Source organism: Nothobranchius furzeri, chromosome 3 (genome assembly GCF_043380555.1).
Source record: "Nothobranchius furzeri strain GRZ-AD chromosome 3, NfurGRZ-RIMD1, whole genome shotgun sequence".
In the NCBI taxonomy this organism is placed as follows: Eukaryota; Metazoa; Chordata; class Actinopteri; order Cyprinodontiformes; family Nothobranchiidae; genus Nothobranchius; species Nothobranchius furzeri.
The window spans coordinates 57,115,085-57,142,383 of NC_091743.1; the positions used below are offsets into that span (position 1 = coordinate 57,115,085).

Below are 27,299 nucleotides of genomic sequence, written 5' to 3' on the forward strand. Positions count from 1 at the left end.
AAGAGTTCACAAGTGATGAAGACGGGAGAACAAACCTTCAGTTCACTGCGTGACATGTGACTAGGCGGTGAGTGGAAAGAAGCTGGTTGCAGGAACTCTTGCTTTCCAACTTTCGAACAACCAGACAAACTAAAGGCTCTCGGTGAGAAGGTAAGAGCAGCATGACTTTTTATGGAAAAACTTCGGATAATTTTCCACGTTTTCTCAGTCTCTGGTCTGACTCGGGAGTGATCGACTTTAAGACATTACTAGTAGATCTGGAGTGTGTAAATTTTTTTTTTTTACAGTGGGGTACCTTTTGTTCCCCTTGTACGCGTGTTAGCATAAAACGGGAACTAAACCTCCGTTTGCTGATTTAACTTGCAAACATCACGCAGCTACTGATGCTTTTTGCGTTTATGGTGGGATTAGAAGGTAAAAGTTAATATAGCTCATTTAAAAGTCACGTTTTGATAACGTATAGCTTTTGCAATACGCGCACTGTAACGTAGTGTACATACCAGAAATGTACAATGTGCGGCTCGGGGGCCAGTTGCGGTCATCGGAGATTTTTTATGCGGACCCCAACTTACATTTCCAGAATTATTTTTTCGCTATAGTCGGATTTTGAACTAGATTGGGGGTTAATAGCATTTTTATGTTCATGTTTTTACTAATAGCTTATTTTGGACATACTTTAAGGAGTATAGATGATAATAGTTCACCATAAAGTAATTTATTTATTATTAAAATTTTAATGATAATTTTTAAGGTTCACAAGTACTATTTACTTGAAGACGTTGGCCCTCTACACCCCAGTTATATGCATTATGTGACTTAAACTCCACATTAACACGGTAGTCATTTCATCACAAAGTCTTAAAATGAAACCAGTTGAACCAATAAATATGTGAATAGTTTAATTATTGTAAATGTTTTTCCTTCATAAGACAGTAAAAACTGGTTTGCTGTCAATCCATACATTACATAACAAACTAGACGCTAAATGTTCAAATCAGAGCCATTAAAAAGTGTCTACAGAACAGAAACATTTAAAACAAATAACATTTTACCCTCTATTAGCAACCTTTGTTTAAAGAAACAGATTAGTTATTGGGGGCTTGTCAGAGTTGACTCTTAAAAAGCGTTACTGCTTTTTTAAACAGCTCTAATAATAATTTCATATCAGTTTTTTGCAGATGTTAAATTTTACATTTTAACCCATACTGTGCATGTCACATTCAATTCTGAATCATGTAGTTTTACACTGAAGACATTAGCTGTGATTCTGATGCGTTTCCAGATGTCACTTTGATCATTCTGTCAGAATAACTGGTGAAAAACATGTCACTTTAACTGTTATAAAATAGCATTTCACATAAACTGCAATGAAAATGTCAAAATTAAAGTTTAAGAAACGTGACTAATTGTTAACTAATTTGTTAGACCAGAACTAATCTCTGAAAATATTATGGATTATCTACAGCAGGTAAGATACTAATTGTTCAGAATATCTATACAGAACCTTTTTGCAAAACATGTGAACACAGCGCTCAATTTTTAAAGTTTTGACCTTTCCGTGCAATGATTATCATCCTAAGGGTCCAAGCTCAAACCAAACCCAAACAATTTTTCTGAAAGATTAATCGATACCCTCGCGACTCTTCGAGGATAAGCGGGTAAATAAAATGGATGGAGATTAATCGATATAAACTTTAAAGAAGAGTTTTATATATATTAAAATAAAAATTTATAACAAAAACCCAAGTGAATAAAATAGTTTCCATCCAAAAGCTATTGTCATTTTATGAACAGTGCCTTCAGATATAATGACAAGCCCAGTCATCATGTTTTGGTGTTTTATTCATAAAAAAATTTATACTACTTGTTTTACTTGTTTTTTTACTTGTTCACTTGTGCAGCCTGGGCACCATTTTTGACCTTTAATACAATTCTGAGTGACACTCAGATGCGTTTCTAGCTGTTGATTTGACCTGTTTTGGGAGAATAGTTGAAAAATAGCCCTTAAATAATTTTAACATTTTTTTAGATTAGAAAAAAAAACATTTTCAAAAGGGCTATTAACTTGGCAATTTTTATGTTGTCTTCAAAAGTCTGGGCACCTCCTGACTTAGCTGTACACTGCATGTTTTGACATTTAAGTATGTGTGAAACAAAAATCTGACTATTTTTATTATATATTACTTATATTATTGTATTGTTTTGCATTCCATATTAGATTCCAATGGGGTGGCTTATGTGCACGTATTTTATCAACACAATAAAACCTCAGTTTAACAGCTGTTTTCTGTACTTTCACTTCTGAAACACATATTTGAGTAAATTCTGGCAAGCAAGCAGAGCTATTTTGAAAACACCTCATGAACGTTTCCTTCTTTAAACAGGAAGATGCCTCCCACACCTACAGATGTGCTGGGCAACAAACCCCTGGATGGGGGTTGGGGCTGGATGGTGGTGTTTGGGGCCCATATCTCTATCGGATTTGCTTACTCAACTCCCAAAGCTCTTTCCATTTTCTTCAAGGAGATTCAAGAGGACTTAAAGGCCAGCTACAGTGAAATAGCGTGGCTCTCCTCCATCATGCTAGCTGTTATGTATGCAGGCGGTGAGTTGATCAAATCAAGCTTGGTTTTTGCAAACTGGAAACTAATTACCGTTATCAGGATGTTTCCCCTGAACAAAGATCTTATCTAAGAACGTGTGTTAATGGTGCACTTCTAAACCATTCAAATGTATTTACATTGAGTAATGTTGGTTTAATAGAATACAATACAGCTGAGATATGCCTCATTTAATGCAGATGATTTCTCTCTGGTCTGATTAGTTTAGGAGTTTTTTTATTCAAAAGGAAAAAAAAACAATCACCAGAAATGATTCATAAACATCTCTAAAAGGGGGTTACGAAGACAAGCTTTTTGATTTGTGGTGTGTAAACTTCAACGGGGAACCGCTGATTTAAACTTATCTTTCATGTTTGACTTTATGCAAGATTTCAGCCGACATTCACTTATTTATCAGTGGAAAAAAACTGATAAGTAAGTCACCCAGCATGAAAAAAGAATCTAGGGTTGTGTGTCCTCAGATCTGTAGGCCATCACATGCTCTGACGTCAGCACTTTTAAATCAGCGAGCTTCTGTGTCGACTGCAAACATTAACCAGGTCTAGCTGGGATTCATCTTTATTTCTGCTGATTCATTTTCTGTTATTCTTGATTATTTTTCACTCGTCTTTCATCCTTTGAACAAAGTTGGTGGTAAAAAAAACCACACGAAACAGCTGAGTTCTGATGTGTGTTTGCGTAGTCTGAGACTTTGTAGTTTCTGATTGAGCATCAGGCCAAGTTTTCAAGCACTAAACACAATCTGTACTGAAACACAGCAGCATGTGTATTCCAGCACATAGATAATTGATATATTGACTTCACATGAGTGGATGCACCCATTGACATGGTGGGAGGCTATCTACGGGGAACGTCGCCTGATTTAGATTTTAAATTACTTCCTTGACCTCAGCTCATTATGCACTAATACTAATGCTGTACAAGTTCCTTGCTTTTGTGTTTTCTGCTACTTTCACTGGCTAAATCAACTTTGTATGCAAAAAAACAATCAATCAAACAAAAAAATACCCCGGAAAACATGCATAGGAAATTCTAAAATTCATTATATATTGTGATGCTCAAGAACAAATCTAATATTTTAACGACTCTTCAAAGTGAACGATAAGAGTTGGGTAATTATTGATAACCAGTTTCAAATCTATGTTTTGACTGTTGCTTAAAAACACAAACCCTGGACCTGAGTGGTCAAAAATAACAATTAAAAAAGAGATTTGCAAAAAAAACCCGCTCTAATAAATTCAAGCCGCACATTCTCGACTTGTCTTCTTCCACCTATCCGGGTCCGGGTTGCGGGGGCAGCATCCCAACTAGGGAGTTCCAGACTGTCCTCTCCCCAGCCTTCTCCACCAGCTCCTCCGGCAGGATCTCAAGGTGTTCTTGAGCCAGTTTAGAGATGTACTTTCTCCATCGTGTCCTGGGTTGACCAGGGGGCCTCCTGCCAGCAGGACATACCTGAAACACCTCCCTGGGGAGGCATCCAGGAGGCATCCTTACAAGATGCCCAAACCACCTCTACTGACTCCTCTCGATATGGAGGAGCAGCGGCTCCACTCGAGTCTCTCCCGAATGTCCGAGCTCCTCACCCTATCCCTAAAGCTGAGCCCAGCCACCCCACGGAGAAGAGTCATTTCGGCCGCTTGTATCCACGATCTTGTTCTTTCGGTCATTACCCAAAACTCATGATGACCATAGATGACTGGGCGGTAGATCGACTGGTAAGTTGAGAGTCTGGCTTTAAGGCTCAGCTCCTTCTTCACAACAGACCTGTTCAGTGTTCGCATCACTGCAGATGCTGCCCCAATCCGCCTGCCGATCTCCCGCTCCCTTCTTCCCGGACTCCTGAACAAGACCCCGAGATACTTGAACTCCTCCACTTGAGCCAGGACCTCTCCCCTGACCTGGAGTTGGCAAGCTGCCCTTTTCCATTCGAAAACCATGGTCTCAGACTTGGAGGTGCTGATCCTCAAGCCACACATTTCACTGTGTAATGAATATTAGGAAAATACCTTCATGTGATTAGTTTTTCTTGATAAGACCTGAGTGTGAGTTCAAAAATAACAGTGCTGCAAAAATAAATGTTATCATTTACTGACAGGCACAAAACTATGCATTTCATTATTTAATAGATGGGGTTTTCTTGTTGAGAGAGGTGTGTAACTATGGTAAAATGGCATACAATTGTAAACGTATAGTGCAGCTTACTAGATAAAAGATTAAAGAACATAAATCCATATGATGTTTATAGGGTATTCTGGTTCCCAAGGTGTGAGCCTTTGTGAGGGCCCCAGAACGCTAGCGTGTCATTGGTCATAGTCCATGCAAAAATGGAATAGAGAACACAAGTGAAGAGTGGGTTTATTCCATTAATTGTACTTTTCCCCACATTTTTCCTGAGAAAACATGACTTTTATAGGACATATTACATTTCTGGTGGGTTTTAGAGAGTAAAGTAAAGTAGAGTGTAACCTACAAAGACTAGAGCTTCAGATGAGTGGTGGTTTATCAGCATCATCATCACCACTAAATACTTGATTTACACGATTTCTAAAGAGTTACAAAGACAAGTTAGATTGTGTGAAACATTGTGAGCCCTTTGAATGATTTCAGTTTGGAGATGATGAGATTTACTCTTACCAGATTGAGGGGCTAACAGCTAGGGTGAGTGGGGCCAAGACCAAAGTGGATTGTGACTACCTTATGTTCAGAATAATAATTTATACAGATTTACACCAATGTTAGTTTCACATATTCCAGCAGAAATGTTATAAAATTCCTACAGGAAGTGTCTGCCTGCACTGGAAGAGCTATTGATAGCGGTCGGGCCAGGAACTGCTGACACACACCAGCCACATGAGGTCTAGCATAGTCTTGACTTAGGAGGAACCCAGGGCCAACCGAACCAGCAAATGGTCTCACAAGGGGTCTGAGGAGCTCATGTCAGTACCTAATAGCAGTCACGCTACATGTGGGAGCTCATGGAGGGCAGTGCGGCCCCCAAAAAGAAATGCCACCCCACACCATTACTGACCCACTGCCAAACCTGTCATGCTGGTGGATGTTGCAGACAGCAGAACATTCTTCACAGCGTCTCCAGACTCAGTCACGTCTGTCACGTGCTCAGTGTGAACCTGCTTTCATCTGTGAAGAGCACAGGGCACCAGTAACAAATTTGCCAGTCTTGGTGTTCTTTGGCAAATGCCAAATGTCCTGTGCGGTGTTGGCCTGTAAGCACAACCTGTGGAGATCGGGCCCTCATACCAACCTCTCGGAGTCTGTTTCTGACTATTTGAGCAGACACATACACATTTGTGGCCTGCTGGAGGTCATTTTGCAGAGCTGTGCCAGTGCTCCTCCTTTTCTTCCTTGCACGAATGTGGAGATAGCGTTCCTGGGTTGTTGCCCTCCTACGGCCTCCTCCATGTCTCTTGATGTACTGGCCTGTCTCCAGGCAACACCTCCATACTCTGGACACTATACTGACAGACACATGAAACCTTCTTGCCACAGCTCGCTTTGATGTGCCATCCTGGATGAGCTGCACTGCCTGAGCCACTTGTATGGGTTGTGGACTCCTCATGCTAGAGTGAAAGCGTCACCAGCAAGTGACCAATACATCAGTCATCAGTGGTTTGTGGTCACAACCTGCAGAAACCACTCTTTTATTGGGGATGCCTCGCTAATCACCTGTAATCTCCACCTGTTGTCAATTTTTTGAGCAGTGTATATTAATCCTGATTTAAATGAACCAAGAGTTTCAACTAATCTCAGATTCATTGATGATTTATTGATGTCAATGATATACGGTACTGGAAAAGTAAAAAAAAATTATGCCAAAGTGCTTACATTTGATTGGCTAAGGTGTAAAAACCCAGAGTGTTTGAATGATAACAGTAGGCATTTTAATTATAGACCTTGTGTTAGTGTCTAAGTTACAAGAGAGACTGATAACGCCAGCTGAAAAATGACATTTCCATTTTGATTAAAACAAAAGTAGAATCTTCTGTTGCGTTAATTAAATATCATTTTATTTGTGTTGTTGTTTTCAGATTTCTCACTGAGCTCTTAATATCATAGTTGAGAGAAATTTTTATTTCAGCAACACATAAAACATTTATTATAGGGAACCAAAATGAGTGGTTCCAGCAAGCCGGTTACAGGTTAGATGATTTATGAGCTGTCGTGTCTAAATAAGTCATAAAGACTCACCTTTTTTATAAAGTTTTTAAAAGTAAAATAATGACTAAATAATCAGTTGAAGTCCTACTCACACAAATGGGTTCAAATGTGTTCCAAACTTTGATCTGAGCTAAAACTGTTTGAACAAATGTGTACAAGTTAATATTTACCAAATGAAACTTTCTTTCAACAGTGGTCCTCTAAATGTATGATCGAAGACTGCATGAAAGAAAGACGTTACTAGGATTTAAAACAAGTAGATAATTCAGTTTGCAGGCTGCCCGCAGGCAAAATAAAAGGAAATAAAGTGACAGCCAAGTACAAACCTTTTAATTTGCAGTTGAATTTGTTTTTGCGATGTGAGTTGCTTTTATAATCCACAAAAAAAATCTATACTTGCAGGAACTTCCACCACATGAGTCCCATTTCCTCACTGTATCTATGCCAACGGTAGATAGCACGGAATATGACTGAATAAAGTCCTGTGGAAGCTCAAGAGTTCATCAGTAGCTGCGTTCAAGGTTACAGGAAACGGGGTGTGCGACTCACCTGCACTCAGCTCGGTGAAATATTCCTCTCCACTGTGGATCGGGCACAGGACTTTATCATAATGTCCTTTGTGAGTCTTCAGCAATGTCACCCTGTGGAGGAGAGGGATATATCAGAGGAGGGTTCAACACTCTGGGGTGTGACACCACGTCCCCTTGGGAGAGACGTGACAGCCTTTTCAGAAAACCTCTGACCAAAGGAGTCAAAATGATAAACTCATAATGGAAATGAAAATGGTGGCAGAAAGAGAGATGCTCTTCTGTGATGTGGCCGCAGCGAGACGGGGTGATTTATCTGTGACCCCTGCTGCCACCTGGGTAACTCTACGAACCGCTGGATAGATGCTTTTCTTTGTTTTACAGGAGATACAGTTATGTAGGATTTGGCTTGACAGTTAAAAGAGATTCTGCATATAAATGGGGCATTTTTAAGGCGCCCGTTAAGAAATCTTTTAAACTGAAGTTTCAGATTTCATCATGGATCAGTGTGCTGTCAGCGTGACCTGTGGTCAAAATAAAAAGCAGCTGCTGATCTCACTTAAACTTCTTAGACAAAAGTATAGAGTTCTTAGTGAGGCCAGATTGTGAGAATATTTAAACTAGAATATTGGGGCGACGGTGGCACAGGAGTTAAGTGCTCGCCTCGCAATCGGAAGGTCGCAGGTTCGAGACCCGCTCAGTCTGTCGCTGTCGTTGTGTCCTTGGGCAAGACACTTAACCCACATTGCCTGCGGGTGGTGGTCGGAGGGACCGGTGGCGCCAGTGCTCGGCAGCCTTGCCTCTGTCAGTGCGCCCCAGGGCAGCTGTGGCTACATTGTAGCTCATCCCCACCAGTGTGTGAATGTGTGTGTGAATGGGTGAATGACTGGTTGTGTTGTAAAGCGCCTTGGGGGGTTCCAGGACTCTAGAAGGCGCTATATCAAATACAATACAGGCCATAGAAATTTCACCTGTCAGCTCAAAGGCAATTAGGAAATTGCTATTTCAGTTTGATTCATGATTTTCTTCAAATCAATCTTCAGCACAATAATCCCAATATACAGTATGATGAACGATAAATAACCCGCACTAGTATAGTGCCTTTCAGAGTCAGAGGACTCCAAAGCGCTTTGCATTACAGTTATGATTCATCCATTCACACACACATTCACACAGTGGTGGTGATAAGCTGCCCTGGGGCGCACTGACAGAGACGAGGCTCCCGAGCACTGGCGCCAACGGTCCCTCTGACCACCACCAACAGGCAAGGTGGGTGTTGTGTCTTGCCCAAGGAAACAACAGCAGCATTCTCTGCCAACAGCCGGGATCAATCCTACAACCTTCTTATGGACAACCCGCTCTAAGCTACTGCTGCCCTATTAACCCCAGTAACTACATTCTCCCTGAGATAATCCTGACAAACCGTCTGTGATGCCTTTAGGTCAGAACTATTATTAAGTACATGATGGGAATACATCAGATTAATAAGTTAGTGATTAGTACAAGTAAATTATTGTTTAAAAAGTTCAAATGTTTTTGGTTTTGAAAATGGCTCAGACTGTTTCAAACCATCCATCCATTGTCCATACCTGCTTATCCATGCTGTACCAAACAAACTAAAATATATCAAAATCTAAACCTCAAATCTGTCATAGTATGGCATTTTTGAGAGAGAGAGGAGAAGAAGATAAGAAGATTGATATATAATATACTGCTTGGCCAAAAAAGAAAAAGTTCTCACCTGTATTTAACAAAGCGACTAAGTATGAGCCCCCTATTGTATAATTACTGCATGCACAACTATCTTTCAGCTGTTATTTAACCCCAACTGATGCAATGAGTTGCTTCTCATTTCTTAAACAACCATGCAGAAAGACATCTTGTGGTCGTGGAAAATATCTTAGTCTGAGAAGGTTCAGATCATTGGCATGCATCAAGCAGAGACAACATCTAAGGAGATTGAAGAAACAACTAAAACAGAGTTAAGAACTGTCTAACGTTTTATTAAAAACTGGTCTGGTGAGTCTAGATGGACCCTGTTCCAGAGTGATGGTGCATCAGGGTGAGAAGAGAGGGAGATGAAGTGATCAATCAATCAAATCAAATCAAAGATAATTTATTAATCCCAGAGGGAAATTAGAGTTTCAGTACACACAATTCAGAGATCAGACATACATAGGCAAGACACATGACAAGAACTGGTGACTGTGGTCATTCGCAACCCTGAGTCGCGCTACCTTAATAGAGATAAGAGGGGTTTACATGAGGATTGGTTCAGGTGGAGGGAAAAAAAGGCACTTCAGAGTTGCCCTCCCACCAGGAGGGCAGCTTTGCTCTGCAAAAAAACACCTCAGACAGACAGATATGCAACAGACTTCAGACAACACAACCTAAGTGTCCACTAGGTGGGGTGGTGGGTTGGGACTATCCCCACTTCAGTTCCTGTAGCCAAGATAAAGCAGCGGGGGGGGGGGGGGGGGGGGGCATTGAGGGTTGGAGGGTTGCAGTGACCCTGGACGCTTCAGCGGCCTTCCCGCAGTCCTGACCAGGCTGGGAAAGGAGTCAGAGTTGAGTTGCCATAGCGACGGCACATTCCACAAATCTTCTGAGGGGGGAGTTTTCGTTGGAGCCTTGCAGGCTCAAGGACGCCAGATTCCGATTGGAAATTGTTTTGGGGACAGACAGAGATAATTTCCTCTCTGTCTTACAGTTTGTTGGTCCTCAACCTCTCAGAATCCCAATAATAATGGACGTTAATCTATCCCAATCCGTGCTGATTCGTCCACTCTCTCCTTGATGGCATCCATCTTTTGTGCCAAAGAATGAATCTCCGCCACAGTCCCAAGCTTACGATTCATCTCGACAATTATTTGAGTCTGTGAATTCACAGCGCGGTGCAAACCATCTCTGAGCTCTGGGATCAGGCCAATATTCCTTGACAGCTCGTAAATTTTCCGGTAAGCCAGGTAGCCTCCAAGGCCAATGAGCAGGAAACCTGACACCAACACCCATCGTGCCTAGTGCCTACCGTACAAGCCTGTGTATGATCTGGGGTTGCTGCAGTTGGTCAGATCAAGGTTCAGCAACAGGATGTGCCCCAAAAATTAGGTCAGCTGACTAGCTAACAGTTATTAATGGTAGACCAATAATATTGAACATCCCTAAGCGAATAATTTGGCTCCTAATAACTTCTATTTTGTTTTTCTTTTAATTTTATGGTAAATACCCTATACCAAGCACCTTTTTGTTTAAGTGGAAAAGCCACCATTACTAATCAGCAGTTATGCTTGTGAACGCTTTCCTCCAATATTTCTGTCGTTTGTTTAAAAAAAAACATAATCATACAGTCTTCTTTTTTGACACTTATAGCATTTTGAAAGATTAAAAAAAACTTTTTTTAATCACATTAATCTGATCTGGTATCAGATAAGTAAGACTTTCTCACAATTTATCTTTTATGCTTTAGAAACTTTGGAAAAAGCAAGAAAAACAAGCCCTGTGAGAGCCAATCATTTTAGTTACTCTTCTTTCAGTTATCAGCGTCCACGCAGAAGCTCTTCTCATTTCCCTACAAAACCGGCTGCACGTTCAGCTTTTATTAGCAGCCTGGAGATAGTGGTCTGAGTGATGCTCGCCTCTTGTCTGCACAGTTTGGGCGAGATAAATCTATATTCAAACAACTCGTCTTTATAGCAAAAAGCAAGAAAGTCGTTTTCATTATGGAATGTTGTCAAACGACAAGCGGTGCAATGTCACCCTTTCAGTCAAGGTTTTAAATGAAGGAAAGGTTGACAGCATATAAAAGACTGTTCAATAGCTGATTGATCACTGACTGTGGTGTTATACATTATCAGGGGAAAGTTTAATGAGTTGCAAGGCTACTTCTTCTGGATACATGCGTGGGGAGGTTCTCTGTCACCTACTGGGATGTTCTTTTGCCCTTGGTTTTATGTATATGAATTTATTAACTCTTGAGATTCTGTTTTAGACACAGTTTGGACTTCCCAGTGGTCTCTGTCCACACATTCATTCATGGAGCTGAGCTCTTTCTATTGCACCTTCACCTGATTACATGGGGCCCACCATATTAGACAGCAAAAGCATAGTTCACCATGAGCGAAACAAGTATTGAATAAAGAAAAAAGTAGTGCCTTAGAGTGTGATTTATTGTAGTTTTTTGCAATGTTTAGCATGGCTTCAACTAGTTCAAGCGCTGTTCAGTTATCGGAAGAAGTAGTTCATTCAAGCCTGGTTCTATTAAGTTCTTGACTGATCCGAAGTGTAAATAAGTCCAAATAGGGCTGGGCATTATGAAAAAAATGCCTATCACAATATTATTTTCCGCATCAGTCGATATTGATATATATCATTATCTAAAACAAATCACTATTTTTGGCCTCCACTTAAGAGTTCTGCAGCCCCCCAAGGCTGTTTCCAACACAATCAAACATTCACATGCTGATGATGATGAGCTACAGCTACAACCCTTGGGCACACTGACAGAAGCGAGGCTGCTGAACACAGATGCCACCGGTCCCTCTGACCAACAACCAGCAAGGCAATGTGGGTTAAGTGTTTGTACGTTAAATCATTTCTATTTGACTGTTTCGTTCCAATACCTCCAGTGGTTCCCTAACCCTAGGCAAACACACATACACACCGGCAAAAACATTACTGCTAGCCTATTTTAGCAGTTAGAGATAAACAAACAAATCCTAAACGTTCTCAATCAAAAGTTTGTGACGAGTTGAAAATGGCAGAAGAATCGCATTTTGTGTGGTTGGATTTGAACAAAGTTCCAAGTAGAGCTTCAACATGCAACAAGAAGAAACAGGAGTGAGACAAAACATTTTCTGAGCATGCAATTTATTAACAATGCTTAAATGGACTGCTGTACATTGGGCTGTAACAGCACAATGGCTAATTATTAGACACTGAAACATTTTTTTTATTTTTCTCTGAGAAATGATTTTTTTCGTCTTCTTTGTCCAGATGCAGATTTTAACAGAATTAACTAATTTTTTGTTTCTCAACACTTCAGAGTTTCTGTATTGTGTGATAACATTCTCATGGAGCAGTGAACCAGTCCAGACACGTTGCTTTAGCACACTTTCAGTACACCACCGTCATGCTAGAGTATGTGCAGAATGTAGTTCTACTAAATAATCATAACCTCTCCCAAAAAAGACGTCTTCTGAATAACAACATATTTTGCTCTGAAATGTTAAGCATTGGTTGTGCAAGTCAGCTCTCTTGCACCGATGTCCTCAATGACATCACACATTCAGGTTTTTCACGGTGCACTGATAGCAAGCATGATTTTCACCTGGATTTTCAATATTTGCAAGACTGCAGGACATGTATCCACTTTGTTTCAATCTCATAAAAGCTGTGGCTCAGAGTGAACAGCAGTGGTTCTGATTCTTATAAATCCCTTTTTTGTTTGAACTTGCTTTTGTGAACAACACTTCTTGATAAAAAATGTTTTCTTTAAAGTTTTTGGAGCACTTTGAGCTGTGTACAGGGCCAAAGTTGTAACAAAAGTACTCTGTATAAACCTGTGAGTAAAATGTTGCTCTCTAAAGAATATTACTAAATATTTTACATACCAACAATATGAAAACATTTTAAAGGGATACTATGCAACATTTTCACATTTTCAAATTATTTTCTTGAGCCGGTATGTGCTCAAATGACCCTCACACCCCCATCACCCTCGATGGCCAGAATACCACATTTGCAACTTCAGAGTGCCGGTCCGGTCTGTTGGGGAAAAAAAATGGAACTGATATACCTGGCGCTGCAGTCTGCTTCCAGCGTGCTTCCTGCATGTTTTAGATCATGAACACAGCTGACTTGTTTAATGTAGTGGTGAATCACTCCTGTAGACACTAATGAAGGCTGGGGAGAACAGATTAAAGCAGTGGTACTCACTCCTGGTCCTGGAGAGCCGGTATCCAGCATGTTTTAGTTCTAACCCTGCATTAACTCACCTGATTTCAATCAGCAAGTGATTAACAGGCTTCTGAAGAGCCTGATGAGCTGCTGCACTGTTGATTCAACCACTGATTTAAGTGTGTTGGAGCAGAGAAAAAAGGAAAACATCCTAGCTCTTGGCTCTCCAGGACCTGTAGTGAGGACTGCTGGATTCAAGCGTTAAAAAAGCGAATGTGCAGCGAGGAGATACGTTTTGTTTTGGTTCCATTAAACAGACACTAGGGGGTGCTAAAAGCAAGCCAAAACTGCCAAGTCTCCCTTTAATCTGTTGATCCATCACAGTCTTTAAAAGTTGAAAGGAGTCGTCATTTCCATTTCTGAAAGACCCAGTGTTGACTTTTTTGTGCCCACTCACGTCACAAAGGAACATTATTTGTGTGAGTTTTTAACCAGATTTCTTTTTTTCCAATAGAGAAACTGTAAAACCCAATTCTACTTTTATTTTAATGCTTTTAGCATCTACTATAATATTAAACCAGTTTGATTTTCAACCCCTAATGTCATAGCATGTTTGAAAAAAATAATAAAAATAGGTTAATTCAATTTTAAACTATCTTGACTTTATCTTGATATTTTGGACTATTAGTTGTTTTCAGTAAATGGAAGATAAAAACTGTTAATTCTGTTTGTTTATTTGCTCCTTTCTCCAGGACCAGTAAGCAGTGTGCTGGTCCATCGATTTGGAAGTCGACCAGTTGTCATGATGGGCGGATTAATGTGTGGGGTTTCTATGGTAACTGCATCTTTTGGGAGCTCCATTGTCTATCTCTACATCTGCACAGGAATAATTGGAGGTACACTATAGTTGGAATAAAATGTTTTATTTTAAAAAGATTTAATTTGTTTTACTGGCTGAACATTTTTTAACAGTCCTGATTTGAACGCCTGTAATTTTTTGGGTTTTAGTTTCCCAGAGACAAATATAAATTTTTTATTTGTTTGTACTTTTACCTACTAGTCTCTTCCCCCATTGATTAACTCTCTGTAATGTTTGCATCCATTCACATCCTTTTGGTTCAGATAGGTCCCCATGTTGACTGTCCTGGGCCTTGTACAGCTCTCCCAACTCCTGAGGTGCAGTTTCTGCACTAAGAGGGCCAGCAGTAGGACAGTAATTAAGACAGAACTCCCTCAAATCCCACAGAGGATAGTCTTTTATTGCCCTCCTCACATGGGGCCTCTCTGTCACCCTACGAGGCTCATTACCCTGCCAAGGGCTCCTATGAAGGATTAATAGTCCCAGCAAGTGGCTAAGTCATGTCTGGTGGCCCTGCTATGCTCCCATGTGCCTAGGCACAAAGACGTAGGCAGCAGGACGTTTTACCTACCAGGCATCCTGTCAAATGCTCATATACACACACTAAAGCTCACACATGCAAAAATAGGAGGCTTTTCATACAAATCCCTCTGCTTTTTCTTATTTTATCCAAATTACTCTTATTTTAAGGACTGGTTACCCTTTTTATGATAGCCAGTGTGAGAACATGTTTAAAGAAATTGCTGCAGCTCTGATATCATGCTGGTTCTTGGCAATGGCATGTATGGTGTGAAATCCCATAAACAACAAGGACAATATTTGCTGAATAGTTGGGAAAAAATGAGCAAAAGCACATTTACATCAGATATCCTTCTGATTGATTGGAAATAAACATAACATTTGTTTCGACTTGTTTTTCACAGGAAACACACACACACACACACACACACACACACACACACACACACACACACACACACACACACACACACACACACACACACACACATTCTTATGAGTGTTCCTGTGGATCCAAACAGGAGTAGAACATTGACTTTGTAAGAAGAAAGTCTAGAACCACCTGGCTGCAGCTTTTCCTTTTCCATAAATTAAATTAATACACCCAGACTACAGAAACGGGAGAATGAATTGATTACCCAGGCTCCTAATTTATTTCTATCTTCATGGAGAAATTATTTCTGAGAACATTTGTGCTTTCTGTAATGAGATTTTGTTGGCAAAAGTAAAACGAGATGAAACTGAAATGAGCACCCAGCGCAATCAGTCGTAATTTAACTTAGTTTGTGTTCTCTGGAGTTTTGGTTCTCCTGAGGTTGTACTCATAAAACATGACTTTTTATTTTTCTCTCCCTAATCTTCTTACAGGCTGGGGACTCTGCTTCAACCTGAATGCGTCCCTCACCATCATCAGTAAATACTTCCTCGCAAAGCGACCATTAGCCAATGGCCTTGCCATGGCTGGGAGTCCAGTGTTCCTCTGTTTCCTGGCCCCTCTCAACCAGTTTCTCCTGGGCCAGTTTGGATGGAGAGGGAGTTTTCTTATTCTCGGGGGCATGATGCTCAACTGTTGCGTTGCAGGTGCCTTGATGAGACCTGTGACTCCATCTCAAAAACCACCATCTGGTCCTCAGGCCAACGGGATCCAGCCCAATGTTGGAAATACTAAGAAAAACGGAAAGTGCATGAGAAGAACTAAGCAGTTTGTGGATTTGTCCTTCCTCAAAGACAGGGGCTTTGTCATTTACCTCGTAGGAAATGTGCTGTACATCTTCGGTGCCTATTCGCCCATTGTGTTTCTGTCCGCCTACGCAGTAAGCCAAGGTGTAGATGAGTACTCTGCAGCCTATCTGCTCTCCATCATGGGCTTTGTTGACATGTTTGTTCGTCCTGGCACTGGTTTGTTAGCCAACAGCAAATGGATCAGGCCAAGAATCCAGTATCTCTTCAGCTTTGCCATGGTCTTCAATGGTACATGCCACTTACTGTGCCCTCTGATGAAGAGCTACCCTCTGCTTGTGGCCTACTCTGTATTTTTTGGTTTCAGTTTTGGCATGGTTTTTGCCCTGATATTTGAATGCCTCATGGACCTGATGGGAAATCAACACTTCCCCAGTGCTGTTGGACTAGTGACCATTATAGAGTGCTTCCCCATGCTTTTGGGCCCACCTACTGCAGGTAATATACTCTGAACACATTCCATTTACAGACATAACTAACTTAAAGCACTTAATAATTTTATTTTATATCAGAATTCACAACCAGATCATGAAATATACTAACATTTTTCATTAAAGCACAAGTAAAATATTTAAACTCAATTGTGTGCTAACCAAATCAGTGCAAGTTACCAGAGCTGTATTATAACTATAGAGCTTATCTAAACTCTTAGATGTGTTAAAATATAGAAGAGAAATAAGCATCCCTTTGCCATTTTGTCTTTACATTTTGCTTTTTGCCATGGACCTGAGACGCAGCATAGATCGATATCAGTTTATATCGGTATCGGAAATAAAGAGTCAGACAATATCGGTAAAATGGCCAGTATCGCGCATCCCTATCAGGAGGTATAGCAGTAATGACCTTAGAGAAGCAACTGTGCTGCCCAAACATCTCTGAAAGGGTATTCATAATTTCCAGACAGAAAATTAAGTGGAAAACCCTAAGCAAGCTGTCGGTCTTCCTAGGAGTGAACATCCCTGAATGTTTTCCCCTAAGGTCAGATTGCACAAAGCTCAGAGATACATCCAAAAAGAAAGAGCTCCATCTCAGACCACATGTCTAGGTTAGCAAGTTAAAGCCCACTGTTGAAGAACTGAGGTAACATGGCTTATTTAAAGGGTTGCCAGAGAAAACACATTTTCTCTCTAAAAAGAACAAAACAGAATGACATAAACTTGTAAAGTTGAATCTAAGCTCCCAAGACTTCTGGAACAATGGTATTTGAACAGAATGGACAGTTGAGATATTTACCCTTTACACACAAATAAAGCTTATTAGCACAACAGCTCAAACAAGCTGTCAGCATGGAGGCCGAAGGCTGATGGTTAGGCAGGGTATCCCCGGGTCCTTGAAAAGTCTTAAAAAGTCTTAAATTTACTTTTCCAAATTTAAGGCCTTGAAAATCCTTAAAAATGACAAATAATCCTTAAATACAGTTTCCAAAGGTCTTAAATTACCAAAGACCCAATAAACTAGATTATTTTATTCCTATGAAATTTTTGTGAATTTCTAGTTAGTGTTGAGCATTTTTGTGTATGATATTGGCAAAAGCAGAACCATACACGTTCAGTTGGTTGTGAAAGGGGGCTGTTTTTAGATGAGCACATTAGCTGGTTAAGCTAGTGGGAGCTTGCGCCATGGGGAAGTGCAAGTTTAATGGTAAATGGATGGCTAATCCTATGTTCGCGACGTGGTTAGCACCGGTTCCAGGCAATAGCTGGAAATTATAGCAGAAATTTAATTTAAAAAATTAGCTTAAATTTGGTCAAAGTGGCCTTAAAAAAGGTCTTAAATGTCTTAAATTTGGCTCCCTTAAACCTGCAGTTACCCTGTTAGGGCTTCTTTGAGTCATTAAGTCGACCATAAACTCCTCAGTAGACAGTAGACCAATGTTTTCATCAGTCATAAAATGAACAATAATCCCAAACAATAAATCTACAGCAGAATGGCTGAAAAAGTCAAAAATCAAGTCTAGACTTCGATTCAGTTAACATGCAGTGGTGTGGCCTAAGGAGGGCTGCTCATAAATGAGTGCTCATGAACCTCAATGAACTGAAGCAAAATTGTAAAGAAGACTAGACCAAAGGTCTTCCACAACTATGTGTGAAACCTTTGATAAACTTGATAAGTCCACCAGTAACAGGAGATTCACATGAGATTAGATTTGAGTATTTTTAGAACCTTTCACCTAAAATAGGTTTACTGATTAGTAAAACTCTAGAAAAAAAGACGACGGACGTTATTCTTCTCATGACTATCCAGGAGCATATGATAATGGTCATAGATTGACTGATTATTGGTAATCTTTTGAGGTCAAACACATTGTTTCAGTAATCAAATGTTCAATATTTGTTTTAGAGGGGGGTCATTTTCCTTAGAAAAGACATACTTTAACACCACATTTTTACATTCTTTATCCCAGAGATTATTTTAAATGTGCAGACAACGACTGAGAAATCACCAAAAGTATTGCAGTAATCTGCTTCATGCAGGACTGTTTACTGTCTGTAGCTGTGGATGAGCCTACTGCATGCAACACAGTCAGCCTTGCATACCATCAGTTTGATAAACTTTTGCTTTGCCTTCAGTCTGACTTTTAATGAAGTGAAAACTTCTTGCCCCCTCCCCCAGTTTGTCTAGAGGAACCCTGTTCTGAGGGGGTCATTTAATGGGGTAAATAAGAGCCTCCTTGCATGTCTAACATTCTCCTCCAGAGGGCACAATCGTTATGTATCCCATATCTGCTTGTTACTGCTCCCCTAAACCTTCAGGTCAAGCTAATTAGGAGGAAGTAAGGTAAGTGAGTGCAATTAGCCTTTTGGTTGGGTGTTTAATGATGCTCAGTTCAAACTCTTGTCATTAAAGTCCTGTACCTGGGCCATAATTAGGCATCGAATACACTCAGATAGAGGTGACTATGCCAGATGGACATAATTACTGCTCAGCCAATCAAGGACTGTCTTAATGAGGGTAGTGGTCATTTGAGTACAGGCACCAGATGAGTGCTATCAATCAGATAATACATTGAGAGGCTAGAGATAATAATCCAAATACAATATGACCCTGGGGCACAATCTGATGCTATAATCACCATAGTTTGTTGTAAAGGTGATAAACCCAAAGAAATTTCTACGAAGAGAGTTCCTATTAAAATTCAAAGATTGCACATGAATGTGTGATTAGCAGATTTCCCAAAAGGAGCAAAGTCAGACTAAAAGAAAGTCATGAGTGTTTTTCTTGGATTGACGGGGAAAGAGGGCAAACACGGTCCTGCCCAGAGTTTAGCTCTTGCACAAAGGAGTTTGAGGTTTGCTTAAGAATCTTAAAAACCTGGAGGCTTAAATTTGATCTAAACCACATTTGTCATTTTTTTCTGCTTGATATTTATGGCTCTGAAAATAGGCTTCACTTCTGATTCGTTCTGGTAGCAGCCATCCAAATTGCCTTCCCCAGAAAAGCAGGAGAGTCAGTAAGGGTGCAATGGCTCGCTGTCAGCTCCAAAATGGCTCTTCTCAAATTGGCCTGAGCGCACCCTCACTCTCTTTCACACACGTGGCTGTTGTCCAAACCTGATGTCACCTTCTAAGTTATGAAAGCTTACATTAATTTGAACTTAACATCATTTTCTTTGCATCCTTCTCCCCCCGTAGGATTACTGGTGGACGTCTTTCATCACTATAAGTACCTCTTCTATATGTGCGGAGGAGTGATCATAGCTGGTGGGGTCTTTCTTTTTGTCTTGAACGTCTACAACTACCACATGCTTGAAAAAGAAAATTTGGAGAAAACCACAGAGCCAAACCAAAACACTCTGGAGAACCAGGAGCAGGCAGAGACGGAGCTGACTGAACCTGTGGCAGAAGAGATGATAAACACGGCCAAACATAATCCAGAACTGAGAAGTAGTGAAGAAACAAATTAAACAATTGACTGACTGATGTCTTACCCAGCTGCCTTCTCTTACATTCGCTTCATGGTGAAAGGATCAAAGGTAAAAGACGGAACCTATGAGCCTTAATCGCTGGTCCAGATCTGGAAAATAAAAAAAGGCTTTATTTTTTTTACTTCAATGTCGTTTAATGGGACATTTGTGTTTTTAAAATTTAGACCAAAGTTGCAATGAGCCAAATAAGATGCAGTCATGCTGGCAGTGCCAAATATACGACGAGTCCAGCTTTGCACATGCAGGGTTTACAATAAGTGTGCTTTTACCGTTTAGGTTAAACGGTTCTTTTTTAAAAAGATAAAAATTTACATATAATGTAGGGCTGCACAATATTAGGGAAAACATGCAATTGTGATATTATTTGATATTGTGATCAGTAAACCCAAATGTTCAACGTTTACGTTAATGCTTTGGCCACTAACGTCTAGATTAGCTGTGAGTTTTCCTGGTACCATCTGACTCGCCAAACTAGCTAATTGTTTTAATTATTTATTGTAATACTTTGTGATACAAATGTTACATACTTTAATGTTACATCGACAATTCATTTTACATATATTGTGCAGCCCTTGGCTAATGAGATTTATTATGAGTAGTTGTAGCCCTGATCTATCTATTCATTTATTCAGCCATAATATTATGAACACCTGCCTATGACCAACCAGGGCATTGATGAAGAGCATCTAGAGGTACCCTGGGATGTCAGGTATGAGGATTTGACCAATAGAAGGCTTAAGCGATGTGGAGTGTGTGTCTTTTCGGGAAAGTGGTTTGGTTCGAGTGTAATTCAAATGTTAGGATGTCTAAATGTGTCAAAGCAGCATTCATGGGTGACCAAACCAGGATCACCTGCTTAACACTGTTGGCTCTAAATGACACTCAGGCAACAATATCACAGATAATCCTGAAAACCTTTGGAATGAATCTTTGCAGGGACTTCCTCTGGAATGTGATAATGAACTCACTAGTCTTATGTTACATTTTACTGCTCATAAATCAGCACAGTTTTCTTTGTGAAAACAATTTATTCTGTGTGATAATTTGAATAACCTCAGGGAGGATGGTTATGAGATAATACAAGTGCTAATAAATGTTTCATCGTTTTTATTTCATTAGAATCTACAGTGACAAAACAGGTAACGTTTGCTGTGACTGCTATTATTCAGTAAAAATCTGCTGTGGATACTAGTGTCTTTAAATCCTTGTCCATATTTATTAAAGGAAATGAACTTTGATATTGAAAGACAAACAAATTGGTGTGTTTCTCAGTTGACTAAACCCCCTGCTGACATTTAAGAGTGGTGTTTATTTATTTATTTAGGAGACAATGGACTTGTCCCTTCATTCGTTTTCCTTCACTCAACCGGGTCTAAATCCGAGACCATGGTCTTGAATCTAGAAAGTGTGAAATTCGATAGGCGGATTGGTGCTGCGTCTGCAGTACTGTGGGCGTTGTACCGGTCTGTCGTGGTGAAGAGAGAGCTGAGCAGGAAGGCGAAGCTCTTGATTTACCAATTGATCTACCCTCACCTATGTTCACGAGCTTTGGGTAGTGACCGTAAGACCGAGGTGGCAGATACAAGCAGCCAAAATGAGTGAGGGTGGCTCGACTCTACCTTAGAGATAGGGTGAAAAGCTTGATCATCCGGGGGGGGGGGGGGGGGGGGGGGGGGGGGGGACTCGCAGCTGGGCAGCCTCCTCGTCGAGAGGAGCCAGTTGAGGTGGCTCAGGCATCTGGTCAGGATGCATCCTAGATGCTTCCCTGAAGAGGTTTTCTGGGCATGTTCAACTGGGAGGAGACCCAAGGAAAGACCCTGGACACACTGGAGGTATATGTCTCACGACTGGCCAGGGAACGCCTTGGGATGGAAATGGGGACTGGGAGAGGGAAGTCTAGTTCTCTCTGCATAGGTTGCTGCCCCTGCAACCTGACTCCGGATAGGCGGTTGAAAATGGGTGAATGGATATTTGGGTCCGTGTTGCAGGGGTAGTATCTCTAGTAGAACATCCCAGACAGCCACTTTTACCAGATCCTCTGGCAGGACCCCAAAGTGTTCCCGGGCCAGACTGGATATGTACTTACTCCAAAGTGTCCTGGGTCAATCCGGGGGCCTCCTGTTGGTAGGACATGCCCAAAACACCACACCAGAAAGGCGTTCAGGCGGCATCCTGACAACATGCCCGAACCACCTCAGCTGGCTCCTCCTGATGCGGAGGAGCAGCTGCTCTACTCCAAGTCCCTCCCGAATGCCCTAGCTCCTCACTCTATCTCTAAGGTTGAGCCCGGCCACCCTCCAGAGGAATCTCATTTCAGCCGCTTGCATCTGCAATCTTGTTCTTTCGATTACTACCCAAAGCTCATGACCATAGGTCAGGGTTGGGACATATATTGACCGGTAAATCAAGAACCTTTTCTTCTGTCTCAGCTCTTTCTTCACCACAACAGACCAGTTCAGTGTCCGCATCACTGCAGATGCTGGATTTGGATTGTGTTACTTGACTTAATACAGACTCGGAAACACTACAATAAATAATCAGTATTCAAGTTATTGGCATCTATATTATTTTTCTCAAAGCAATTTCTAATTTCCACGAGTGTCTAATGTGTAGAGATACCTCTGCGTTGTTTCACTACAGGTGCAGGTAACATGATCAACCCAAATAAAAATGTAATTGATTATTTTGTGAATCTGTCTTTCACCAATCCCATCAGACATTCCGAGTTTCTTTAATCTCTTATAGTATTAACCAAGACACGTGAAAGCTTGTTCACCCAGAGAAGTAAAATGACACTCCAACACATGAGAAATGCCATCAAATCAAGATCTACCGTGTAAGATTCCCAGGGTCGGTGTCCGATTTTTCATGACAATTAGGAGACAGAGGAACAAGTTTGGAAATGTCAGCAGCTTAAGGGTGTGGGTGCCTAATGAAGCGAGGCCCCGATGTTCCAGGCTGCTGCTCTGAGCTGCATGCAGCTTCATACACATCAGCAAATCATTGGGCCAATAAATTACAACTGCAGAGACAAACACACATGCACAAGTCCTTTTACCTTTATTTATTTATTTATTTATTTTTGCTATTTCCTGTCCCTTTATTGAGTATTTTGCAAGGACTTCGGACATGACAAGGTGGAAAGGTTCCCCAGAGACAAAGCTGTGGGTATTGCAGCCGGGAATCTGTTTGTCATTATTATATTCCGGCTCACCTCCTGTTCCCCTCTGGCCTGCTGTGTTTCTGTGATGCTCTACAACTGTTGTCCTCCATGCACATAGTGAAAAAAGACCAGCTAGTTTCCAGAAGGTCTACGAGAAGTTAAGGTTGAAATGAAAAAAACAAAAACCCTAACCCTAAATAACAAACCATGAAGCAGCTTAATAATAGCTATGGAGCAAAATCAAAGTTGCAGCACTTTTTGGGAGGGAATGTAAAAACAAATTTAATGTATTTTCTAGAATGATCACATTTTGTTAAGTGTGAAGGAGCTGAAAACAGAAACAACACAACACTCAGCCTCATGTTTAAGTGTTTTGTTGTAATTACTTATTTGATGCTTTAGAAACACCATAATAATGTGCAGGGAGACTTTCAGTTCCACAACCTGATTCTGAAACACAAGTCAGCGCCTATGATTGTAGAAATACTAACAAACCCTCCGTGATGTCAGCTATAGGTTTCTAAAGGGCTCTGTTGAAGCCTAATGGGTGGTTCTGATCACCGCCATCTTGGCCATATCCCACGTCTAGACATTCCCGGACAGGGGCGGCATTAGGCCCGGCTACTTGGGCTCAAGCCCCGAATCTTTAACGAAAAGCCCCGGATCTCACAACGGTTCTTCACAACAGTTGGACATCCACAGAAATTACGCAGCTTGTTGAGTTGATGCATGTTTCACGTTAGAGTCCATCAGTAATTTTCTGGCTAAACGTGCCCACAAACCTCCATTAGCTTTGGTTAGCTAAGTTAGCTTAAAGCTGAGATCAATGGTGGACTTAAATCCTCAAAATTCCACTGTCTGCTTCACCTCTTTGTCCATTTTTGTATTGTCTGGGAGACATATAGATGACGTCACAGAGGGTTTGTCCATCTTTTTGTAACATTCATTGGTCAATATGGAGCCTAATGGGCTCGACACCGGGAGGCGACAAACAACTGAGATCAGCTAAATTTGTCGCCATCGCTTTTATTACCTAACACACGGGAGGCGATCCGCGGCAGCGGCCAGTGGCAAAGCCGTCTACGCGTTCTGTTCCATGGCGAAATCGAAACTGCCGTTGTTTTGTTTGGCTGTGTCAGGTTGGAGGGAATTAAGGTTATTTAAGTGGTTCAGAGTTAATAAAGCGGTAGATATGATGTTTCACAAGGTGCTGCTAGAGTTATGTGAAATCTTACTTCTGATTTTACTATATAAAACAATAATAATCAACTTCTCCTCCATGTTTGCTCGGAGGTGTACGGAGCATCCTGTCCGCTCATTGGTCAGTGAATGAAACCTCCGATGATTGGTCCTCGTCCGAGCGACAGCAATGAAAAGTTGAAAATGTTTCAACTTTCTGGGATCGCGTCGCTGGGTCGCCTGTGCACGACACGTGCACGAGCGCAAAATTTCACACGCACGTTTTTCGCGTTTCGCTTGGTAGGAGGGAGACCTGCGATTATCGCTTTGTCGCGCATGTCTCATTGAAAATGGATGGAGGAGAGGCGATGTCGCCTCCCGTGTGTCAAGCCCATTTATCCACTTCTGCACCATGGGTCTCCGGAAGAAGGAAAAAATGAATGCAAGTCAACGGGGCTAAAAGAGCTATTTTCTAATCCGCTTTGCCTTACGCCCTGGATCGCACATATGTTGTACTGCAATTTAAATGAAAAGTAATGATGTGTTTTTCTGTCATGCCAGTCACGTACTTTGAGATTTATTAGCTTGAAAAAGTTTGTAATTAAAATAACTACAAACTAGAAATCTGCACATTGCATATGTGATGTCACCACATAATCTCCTCTACACAACGTAGCTGCTACTTACCAAATGACCAGATTTATGGTGGTTCTTTCCTCCTGTGGGAAGTTTGCTGAACTTACAGCCCTTTTACCTCAGTTTTCTCCGTGTCTGGTTCGATCACGTCACTTTCGTGAAGCGCATTTGTAGTTCTGGACTTATTTTCACACAAAACCTAAAATAGCGTTTTTCCCCTGTTCGAAAATAGGCACGTTCTTGGTATCAAAATGTGTCTTTAAAATTCACGGACATCATACAAGAAATCCATGTCACAAAACAAGTGTAATTAGAAAATAGCATTTTTAGCCCCATTGACTTGCATTAATTTTTTCATTCTTCCGGAGACCCATGGTGCAGAAGTGGACTTAGGCTCCATATTGACCAATGAATGTAACAAAAAGATGGACAAACTGTGGAGACCCACGGTGAGAAAGTAGGTGGGCGTGACATAGGCTCCCTATTGCAGAATGATTGGGGGAGGAGGTGGGCGTGGCCAGCCACAGCTTGCTTTTTTAAGTAACAGAGCCTTAAAACGGCTAAATTTGGAAGTTACTGAAATTGACAAAAATAAAACTGCAAACATTTTAAAAGATTTGGTCGTGCCTTCTTTCTGACTAGCAGTTAGCTCGTCAGTCTAGTCTGATGTAATCCAGCCTTAGGTTGTTAAAGACATGTCCACATTAGGCAAGGCATTAACTGTGTGCAGCTATTTCACAAAACCCACTTAAAATATTTTAACCATCACTGAAAGTCATATCAGTGACTTTAAATACTAAAAGTGCTCTTCTAGACAGGAGTCAGAGCCTGTTTCTCACTTAGGGCTCAATGAAGAATGAAAAAAAGTATTTCTAACCATAATTGACAGCTTTCAGTTTACTGTCAGTTCTTGTCTGAATGACTGGGTGGCCTGGAAGTGGATGTTATAATTAGTTTTCACTCTTGATTAAGGGACCATGACTGCTGAGGTGTCATGATGTACTCCATAAATAGAGATCAGACCAGAGTCTGGTGTCAGGATGTTGATTATTACAACCTTTGGATCTGCGTGTATTCAAGCTTGGTTGTTTACAATACAGTTCTGACCTGATGAGTCAGAACCTGTGTTGCACAAGCAAAGAGTCGGAGAGAAATAAAAGAGGAAAGAATGTGCTTCAAAAGGGCTCAAAAAGCACCGGCATCTATCAACGGAAGAAATTGAAGGGGATGTTTCAGAGCAGCAGAGATTAGATAAATGTGGAGAGTGTTGTGCAAAAGCCACCAATGCAATGCTTTATTCTCAGGAGTGACTTCAAACCAAAAGGTCTGCCTGCACACATAAATATGTAAACCTGCTGAGCAGCCTAGCATCTTTAATCAGGAAAGAAGACATGGGAATTTATCGTCTCAGGGAGTCCACACCAGAAAAATGTTAGATAACATGCTAGGTCCACACAAGGTACGTCTAGGAGATTTTTGTTTTTAACAAACTGAACCTCAAAACGAAGCTCGTTTAAAAAACAGATTTAGATTCTAAACATGTTCTGAATGAAAATCACGTCTTCATGGCTTTTATATTTCTAAAAGAACTTTCCTAAATGTATGAAGAGATTTTGACATGCTAACAGGAACATCAAGCCTCTTCAGTCATTTACCAGAACTGAACTATTAGTTGTCAAAACAGAAGTCGCTTCATCAACTGTTCAAATTCCACGCTACCGAATGGAAATATGATGAAGAGAATCGGTTCCCAAAGTTGAAAACTTTTGGTCGTTAAACAACAATCTTGAGAAAATCTCCAGAAATCAAATAAAATAATCGAGAAATGAACTGTCCTAATTGTTGCACGAGATTAAAACAAGTTAACAATGGAATAATCTACACTCTAAGAAATGAAATGTTAAATTAACTTAGCCAAGTTATGTCGACTGGTTCCACTGTACCTGGTTGCTTAAAAGTAAAGAGTAATATTTACTTTCAACACAACATTGTGTATTATTCTTTACATTTAAGCAGCTAGGCTTAGTGGAACCAGCTGACATAACTAACGTCTGCCTCGGTTCCAGGACAACACCTTGGTCTGTCAATATATGCAGACTTTGCTTTAGAGGCTGCTGAGCGGAGCCATTAGAAACTAAAACAAACATGTCAAACAGTTTTATAGAGCAAACAAGCACAATATCAACAGCATTAAAAAGAGCCAGATTAACCACTTGTTGTTTGCATGAGTACAATCACTGTGGTTTGTCTTGTTCTAATGCAAACATATTTACAAACATCCCTTTTTTCTCTACAGCAGCATTTTCTTCCTTCAGAACAGAGACGGTGACGAAGAGTACATCTACCCTATCTGTATGCTGAAGTCACCTTTTGTAGGTAATGTCTTCATGCCAGTCTCAGGAACTGATCCAAGGTTTAAGAATAAGATTTTTTTGTGATGTTATACATGTGTATTACAGGAAAATACAGTTCTAAATACTCTTAGACTGTTTCAGAAACAAGGTTATTAAAAAAGAGAAGAAAGTCATTTTTAAAATTAAACAGAAATATTATAAAGAAA

The 27,299-nt window shown here is 40.7% G+C and overlaps 1 protein-coding gene across 1 annotated transcript; it reads left to right on the top strand.

The window, feature by feature from the left end:
• Positions 1 to 12: 12 nt before the first annotated feature.
• Positions 13 to 21,060, top strand: LOC107385437 (monocarboxylate transporter 2). The gene is made up of 5 exons (XM_015959297.3): positions 13 to 150; positions 2,385 to 2,605; positions 13,972 to 14,115; positions 15,465 to 16,274; positions 19,469 to 21,060. Exons 2-5 carry the CDS (start codon positions 2,389 to 2,391, stop codon positions 19,738 to 19,740), a joined length of 1,443 nt encoding a protein of 480 aa, XP_015814783.1. The 5' UTR covers positions 13 to 150; positions 2,385 to 2,388; the 3' UTR covers positions 19,741 to 21,060.
• The last annotated feature ends 6,239 nt before the right edge of the window (positions 21,061 to 27,299 follow it).